The 8,738-nt window shown below is 41.9% G+C and overlaps 1 protein-coding gene across 1 annotated transcript; it reads right to left on the bottom strand.

Annotated features, from left to right (window-relative positions):
- Positions 1-481: 481 nt before the first annotated feature.
- On the bottom strand, positions 482-1,747 carry LOC149833366 (ribonucleoside-diphosphate reductase small chain B-like). The gene has a single exon (XM_090012814.1). It carries the CDS (start codon positions 1,686-1,688, stop codon positions 690-692), a length of 999 nt encoding a protein of 332 aa, XP_089868940.1. The 5' UTR covers positions 1,689-1,747; the 3' UTR covers positions 482-689.
- Between the last annotated feature and the right edge of the window lie 6,991 nt (positions 1,748-8,738).

An 8,738-nucleotide genomic window follows, 5' to 3' on the forward strand; every position in this document is an offset into this window, starting at 1 on the left:
AAACGAGTCCGTGTGATTTCACACCAGCCCAGGCCTGGTTGAGATTTCGTATCATATGATTGGAAATCACATCTGCTTGCAAAAAGTGAACTTGAGCCATCTATCCCAACGTTTTTCTTCTTCTTTGCCCGTATCACCAACTCAAAATTATAATGTTCACCATCATTAACACATAAAATTCAGCAAATTAGATGTCTTTCCGTTCTGTTATGATGCACCGTTATACTCTCTCTCTCTCACTATACAATCTATAGATTCTATACTTGTGAATCAATACGGATGGGATCGTACCCAAGCAGCTAGAATACTCTCTGTCTTTCTCACTCTCTCTCAACAGAAGAGAAAGCAAAACAGAACCAACTTATTATTAATAAACAACTTTACTTCTACTTATAAAAAGGTAAAGAACCCAAGCAGCTAGAATACTCTCTGTCTTTCTCACTCTCTCTCTCAACAGAAGAGAAAGCAAAACAGAACCAACTTATTATTAATAAACAACTTTACTTCTACTTATAAAAAGGTAAAGAACCCAAGTTCACAAAGTACAAACAGTATCAAGGAAAAAGTGAAAAAAAAAACAAAGACAGAGGTGGGGGTGAGAAGATAAGAGAGAAGACGACCACTAGAACCGGCCAAAGGATCCAAACTACTAGTACTACGACGACGACCCAACTCCATTTTTATCATTATCAGAAGTCCTCGTCCAACTTGAACACATGGGTTCCCCCTTCCCCTGCTCCCGTCACGCTACTCATCACCGACGCCTTCTGGTAATCCCCCACCCTCTTCTCGAAGAAATTGGTCTTCCCCTGCAGCGAGATGAGCTCCATCCAATCGAACGGGTTCACCGCCCCGAACACTTTGCCGCACCCGAGCGCCACCAGCAGCCGGTCCGCCACGAACTTGATGTACTGGCACATGAGGTCCGCGTTCATCCCCACGAGCGCGACCGGCAGCGCATCAGAAACAAACTCGCACTCAATCCCGACGGCCTCGCGAACGATCTGCTGCACCCTCGCCTCATCGAGCCGGTGGTTGAGTAGGCCGTAGAGCAGGCAGGCGAAATCGGTGTGGAGGCCCTCGTCGCGGGAGATGAGCTCGTTGGAGAAGGTGAGCCCCGGCATGAGCCCGCGCTTCTTGACCCAGAAGATGGCGCAGAAACTTCCCGAGAAGAAGATGCCCTCGACGGCGGCGAAGGCGACGAGGCGCTCGGCGAACGATTCAGATCCAGTGATCCATCGGAGCGTCCACTGGGCCTTCTTGGTGACGCAGGGGATGGTTTCGACGGCGTGGAAGAGCCGGTGCTTCTCGGCGGAGTCCTTTATGTATGTCTCGAGGAGGAGGGAGTACATCTCGGAGTGGATGTTCTCGATGGCGATCTGGAAGCCGTAGAAGGCGCGGGCCTCGGCGGCCTGGACCTCTTTCATGAAGCGGGCACCGAGGTTCTCGATCACGATGCCGTCGGAGGCGGCGAAGAAGGCGAGGACGGTGGTGATGAAGTGCCGCTCGTCGGCGGTGAGGACGTCCTCCCAGTGGCGGAGGTCCTGGGAGAGGTCCACCTCCTCCGCCGTCCAGAAGGAGGCCTCAGCCTTCTTGTACATCTCCCATATCTGCGGGTACTTGATCGGAAACATGCAGAACCTCTCCGGGTTCGGCTCCAGCAGCGGCTCCTCTGGTCTCATCGCCATCTTCCTCAATGGCAGTGGTGGTGGTCGTTGTTGGTAGTGAATCAGAGAGAGAGAGAGAGAGAGAGAGAGTTGCAGATGAAGAAGGGGAAGAGGCGCCCCAACGTTTTATAGAAAAGGAGGGATGGCGGGAGAGTTCGAATTGTTTGAATTTTTTATTCTCTTTCTGGGAGACCGTTCGACTTTAAATGACGATAATACTCACAAATTCTGTGTTGAATTACGAAAACACCATACGTATGGATTGTACACCGTTAAAGAAAAGAGTAGCGTCGTAGTTTTTTTTGAAGTTGAGGTTGTTTGGTGAAGAAGAAAGCGGTTGCTGGTTTTTTAATTAGTGGTGTTATGGGAATTTAACGGAAAGATTGCGAAGGAAGCTAGAGGAAACAGGCTTGCGAGGGAAGACACCTACCCCTCCCTAGGGTTTGAAATGTCCTGCTCTGAGTTTTCAGCAGTGAGGATTATGTCAGAGGCATTAAAAATGAACGGCACCCATGAGACAGGGCTACGTTTGGGAACTGGAGGGATTTGCAAGGAATATGAAATCCACAAATCAAGTGGATTTGGTACTTTTCTCACCTTCTTGTTTGAAAGCACTATCAAAATTCTAGCAAAAAACTTTTAAATTTTATTATTGAAGTTGTTTGGGAGAATGCAAGAAATTCATAGTTACCTCTTCATGTCCATGGATTCCAAACAAACATACAAACGTGGTATTTGAAGTGATCTACAACTCTATATTGGAGGTGCATGAACTAGGTTAACGCCTTAACTCCACATTATTATGGTGAGCAGGCACCTACCAGTAAACTTGAGCTAGTGTCTGAGACTACAAAACAGAAATACAAACAAGCTCTGAGTTTCTTCTGGTGGGTTGAGAAGACAGGTTTCTTTTATATGCAAATGCTTAAATCAACTGATATACTCAATAAAATTATTAAATTCGAACTCAAAATGTTGAAGAAGAAATCCTAAGAAAAACCAAATATCTAGTCCTAAAATGGTCATCTGAAATAAAAGAATTTGTGCGTCACGGACAGACTAAAATAGAAAATTTAAGGGGCATTTGAAAATTACTGCACAATAACTATTGTAGAGTATCCCTCATAATATTATTGTGCTGCCCTCAAAACCCCATGTTGAAGACCGTCCATCTAGAAGATGGAAGGTGTCATGGTGGCTCATGCATGGCACTATCATGATGGAGCACCCCAATTCAACGGTCAATTAGGCTCTGCTTCAAGCCGCCAACGTAAATGTTAGCCGTGGAAGAGTTGAGAAAAAAATCTCAACTTCCTTATTCCAAAGGACTCTGCAAACACATATGTTCCATACAACCCTATGAGCAAGGCGGCGTGAGGAATCACAGCCCTCCTCTCCATCAAATGTTGCTTCACCACCACCTTCAACAATGGAGCGTAAGAGAAGGGCGACCACGCCAATTCGGAGAACGAAGCCGCAAGCAATTAGACAGTCTCCTCCACAACCATGAGCCTTATTTTCTGACGCCCATGACAATTCTCTAACATACAAGAAGTTATCCAAAATCCCCAGTTTTTGCAAATCCTCTTCACCTAAGAACCCATTCACCCTCTTGAGTTGGAGAACATCGAAAGTTGAGACCTTGGTCTTGTTTCCTTGAGTCCCTGGATGGATCAGGGGACTCTGAATCAGACGCTGATGAGGCAAGGGGAGGGAAAGAGTAGAGATGGGGTGGGGCTTTCGAGGGTTTAGAAAGAGAAGATGGTGGTTTCTTATGGAAATAGGGAAGGAAGCAAAAAGTAGAAGATGGGGATGGCGTCGAGAGAAGAGGAAAGCAGCATCGGCGTGGGCGTTAGCGAGGGTGTTGTCGACGACCACCTATCCATGGTGGTAGTTGAATCGTGGAACTGGCTTTGGTTTTTCCCACGCCAGTTCCGCGATTCGACTCCTTTCTCTCATCATTGTGGATTGCATGAATCCACTCAGACTTCCTTTGCTCACGAGATCCCAAACGGGGCCTTAAAGGAGTTGTGGATTCCCTGAATTGGTTGGAAGCATAACTTGTTCAAGGATTCATGCTTTCAACTGCTCCTCATTCCTCACCATGTGTGGCAGTGAGTGTAGTTGTAAGCATAGGTGGGCAATGAGTCAGGTTGCCCAGCCCAGCCCAGCCCGTCATAGGCCAAGCTTGAGCCTATATATTAGGTCCAAGTTCAACCCAAACCAAGCTCAAACGGACTGGGCCACGACCCATCTTGACCCTATATATATATATATATATTACATATATAATATAATATAATATGTATACACATATATAACATAATATATTATATATAATATAATAAGCCGATTAAAACCATGAGCATAATGGGCTAGTTGTGGGCCAAAGCTTTTCCAATGGGCTGTTGGCCCAACCCATCAATTTATGGGTTAGGCTTTGATCAGGCTGGTTGGGTCAATGACCCGGTTGACCTGATCCATTAGCGGGCCGGTTCAGCCTGTTGCCCACTCCTAATTGTTGGCGGCCTCTTAACTGCACCATTATTGCAGTTAATAATGAGGTAAAATAGGTTAATATAAAATTCACTGAGGTAAATGGGGTAGAAAATTGAACCATTGGAAATTTATGAACCCACAGAAATCCTTGTGATTCAAGGAGTTGTAAATATCTCCTCTTTATTAGAGGAGTTGAAATTTGGATTTTTTGTTATTTGGAGTTAGTTGACTCCCAATCTACATTTAGGCTTCCCTCCACTTCTCTCTCATACACGCTTCAAATCTGTTTAGAGCATGCCACGTTATGTAACTGTCTCTGACACCCTCCTAACTCTTATGATTCTCCGATGCCCTTCTCCCAAACAGAGCCTTAGTGAGAGGCTTGAGTTTTTTTTTGGCTAGGGCAAGGAAAAACCGGCACCCTCAATCACCTATTGCATATTGGTTGGCCTTCGGTTGGTAAAACCTTTATTGTCTTGATTTATATCCTGAATAAACTGCACCAGCTGGCATGAAGACTGGTAGTGCTGGCTCAGCCTGCCATACCTACGGTTGTCATGCTGGCTGTGTAAAATCCCCACCTAGAACTACACCCAGTTCGACCTCGCAGCAAAAGATGCCCTTGTGGGTTTTGAACTCGTGATCTCCTATGAACTTGGTAGTGAGAGGCTTGAGTTGAAGCTACAGTGAGGCACAAAATAGATTTTTCTTGACTAGGTAAAATAGGGTGAATATTTTATATGCCTTGCTTAACAAAAATATCTTGAGTAACATTTGAAAATTTAGATTTGAAAGAGAGAGAAATTATAAAAAATTGAGAAAAGTTTGTGAAGGCCATAAAAAGCATAAAAGATATCAGGCTAAAATAACACTAAAATTTGATAAAACAGTGATATTTTGAAAGCAGACAAGAAATTGAACTATCACGTTTGTTAGATTTTATTGCAATAAGATCATGGCCAAAATTTCAAACCATCACCAACATTTGTAATTAGCAGCATCCGGCTGAAGAGGGAGGATCAAGTGCAATGTGATTGCATACTTTTAGAGTGTTGTTGCACTTGATCACCCTCCATTTTGGGATGAATGTGTATTAGGTTAGAGCTGATAAATTACTGTACTTGGAGCCCACCCAGATGAACAACATGCAAGATGCCATGGATGGACTCAGTATCTCTTAGATGGGTCTCATATTTTCTTTTCAAAGCCATTGATGCCTTTGATAAACGACATTTAGAGTTTGCAAAATGAATAGCTGAAAACATATATAGGTTTATCCATGGCATTCTGGATGCCGCTCATTCCATGGATGAACGACATTAGTCTGACGATAATCAGTCTTGATATGCACTCCTTTGGGATATAACCTATCAGCTATGGGACTCAATAGCAAATGGAGGGTGATAAGGTGAAGCATCACACCAAAAATGTGCAATCATACTGCACCTTGTCTTACCTCTGAAGCCAAAAATGTGCAATCATACTGCACCTGGTCTTACCTCTTAATTGAAAGGTTCAATCAGTTGATTTGATGTGATCCCAAAATTTTCATACCGATACCTAGCTTTTAAGGTCTAAAGGCTGCAAACGAAACCCTACAAGACTATCCAGCTCCATTATCCAAGCTCCACTTGTTGCATGCCATGTCAGCTCAGCCACACAGCTACTTCACCAAAGCAGTCACCTCAGCGTGTGGAACCCCTTTGGGTGCCCCTCTAAAGATCAAGTGAGACCCACTTAGGCACACCCTTTAGAAGCATTCAAGCCCATCCAAGAAAGTCGTGTAGACCTCCTTAAGCCTCCAAATGGCTTTTGTGTGTTGGGCCTCACTAGTGAATTAGGAAGGCGTTTTCTTAAGTTAGAGTAGGTTTTATTTAAAGTAGGAATTTTGCTTTTAAATTTGCTTTGATTCTTGTATTTGCCTTTATGAGTCTTTCCTTGGCCTATAAAATAGAGATCCATGTGAGGTTTGAAGATACACAATTGAATCAAGTTGACCCTAACTCTTTCTCTTAAAAAATGGCCCTCTAAAAGTCAATTTTCTCTCTCTCTCTTTCTCTCTTATACTCCCTTGGCCCCTAGGCCTTCTTCCTTTCTTTCTTACTTCCTGTAAGTCCCTACCCCTCTTAATTCGTACACCCTATCTTATGATTTTTTTCTCGATTACGAAGGTGGTACTAACCTTCTCAAGGTCTGAAAGCTACCCAAGTGTTAAAACCCAAGTTCTACTTAGTTATCATGCGGACTATATAAACTTGCAGTGGATTCAAACAAACCTTACACCAACATGGTTTCTGAGCATTTTAGATGAACCAGACCTCTACCCAACCTTAGAATATCTTTCTAAAATCGTATCAGTCCTTAGAACTCATTTTCTAAACCCCTCTAAGCCTAAACCTCTCCTAAACCTAATTATAAAAATAATATTCTATTGTTGTGATTTGTAAAAATTAACCTAACTTAAAAATAATCTCCCAATGTATACATAGTTCAGACTTACAAAATTAACCCTAGTCACCCCTATGTGTCCTCAATCTACCCTCCAAAAATCTAATCATAATTTGCGTTAAGGAGAATTAAATCTGACACCAAAATTGGTTATGCTCAAAACCCAGTCTAGAAATAAACCCGATCCAAACCCTTGTTCTTACTTTGTTGAATTTTAATTTCCAAACCAAATCGAGCCAAGGCATCAAATTTTACTCATACATTTTTTTAATGGTCCCTAGCCTAACCCTATTTTTTGAGATTTTTTTTATTGTTATTTAAAAAAATAATTCACTCTGCCAGGGTCTGTCAGAAACTGAACAGGATCTAGATAAAAAACAAACCCAAAACTTTGCAGATTTTTGTCTATGTAACCTCGAATCACCTGAACCTAAGATTTTAACCCTAGCTCCCTTAGCATGTCCTAAGTCACCTCTTAATTTTGACGCATTTTATTAAATTATATTTTAAGAAAACCCATTTTTTTTAAAGCCTACTTATAAACAAAACTTGACCTTTTGCCTTGACCAAACCCAACCCAAGCTTACTTAAGCCCTAAAAGCTGAATCTAAGCCCACCAAAACTCATCACTATCCATGTTATATTTGCAGTATCAAACCCTTCCTCATCAGCTGGAACATTCAGCTTCAACCTTAAAGCAAGGGACACACACCCTAAATTTTGAATTTATCATGCACCTTCAATTTGAGACAATACCATACACCTCCTAGTCAGATGAGAGGTGTCCTCATACAATGCCATCTAGCCTTTTTGAAATTTGAGGCCCCTGTCTAGGGCCTCAAATAAAAAAATATATAACGCTTATATTTCACATGCTGAGGGCTTCCAATAAAACATGTCACATACTAAGGGCCTCCAATGAAAAAAATTATGGAGAAATATGGGCATCCAATGAATTATGCCTAGAGCCACAACTTCACTTGAGCTGCACCTGCCCTCATGGGTGTCAAACGCTTCATTTTTGCCAATCTTCAACATGAGCTAATAATCAGGGTAATTTCCCCTTATATCTTGGTTATTGATGCAAGGCTTTAAGTGAACCCAATGACTCGATCTCTTACTGGGTCAAACGAGTGAATGACCCCAAAAATTAACATAACTTGGCCGAGTCAGCCGAGTTTTAGCATGACTCGGCTCATTCATGACTCAACCAAGTCATATAGATGTATAATATAAATATTATTTATATTATACATAAAAAGATGTTTATATATATTAATAAAAGTAACATTATATATATTATAAAAATAATATATAATATATATTATATATAATATATTACGAACATAACATATATATACATATATTTTATATAAAATATAAAATATAAAGTTAACATGACGTAGTCGAGTCACCAGTCAATCATGGACGAGCCTAAATGACTAGCCACTGGGTTTTGAAACTACAGTTTCTAGGCCCCTCTTATTCCTCCTTAATGTAGATGAGACAGCATCACTTTCAATGCTACCTTTAACTGAGAGAAAGCATGCATTCACGGGATCCAATAGACACCATCTCGAAGGGACTAAACAATAACATACTTAATTTCTAGTGTTTCTGCCAAGATGATCCGACTGTTCAGTGTCTTAACAGTGCAGTCATTACATGACCGCTTCTCTATCTACATAGATATCCATCCTTGGAAAAGCTGGAAAAGGCTCTTATGAATCAATAGAGGCACATGAGATGCTGCTGCTAGGAGCATAGAAGCATGACAGCTTGAGGCATCTATGAAGATGGTCCTCAGTTTATGACAGAAGCAATAAATACAGGTGAAAATCCGGTGGTCACTGACCAGCTATTGTGTCAAAGCATGGTTGCGAGTTCTGACCAGCTATTGTTTCAAGGCATGCTTCTGAAGTCTTCGTAATTTAGTTCTTTCACACTTCTCTGCAAACAACAAAGCAGTATTCAAGACAGTACTTAGATCCACTATCAACGTGACACCTCTCGGACCATAATGGGGCGTCTACAATATGTCTGCATTTTTTTTTGTTAAAAAAAAATCTAAACCATAATTACCAGAAGCTTCTTGTTAGATGAGAAAGCTCGTTGCGTCATAAG

This window comes from Nuphar pumila, chromosome 7 (genome assembly GCF_984573655.1).
Source record: "Nuphar pumila chromosome 7, dmNupPumi1.hap1.1, whole genome shotgun sequence".
Classification (NCBI taxonomy): domain Eukaryota; kingdom Viridiplantae; phylum Streptophyta; class Magnoliopsida; order Nymphaeales; family Nymphaeaceae; genus Nuphar; species Nuphar pumila.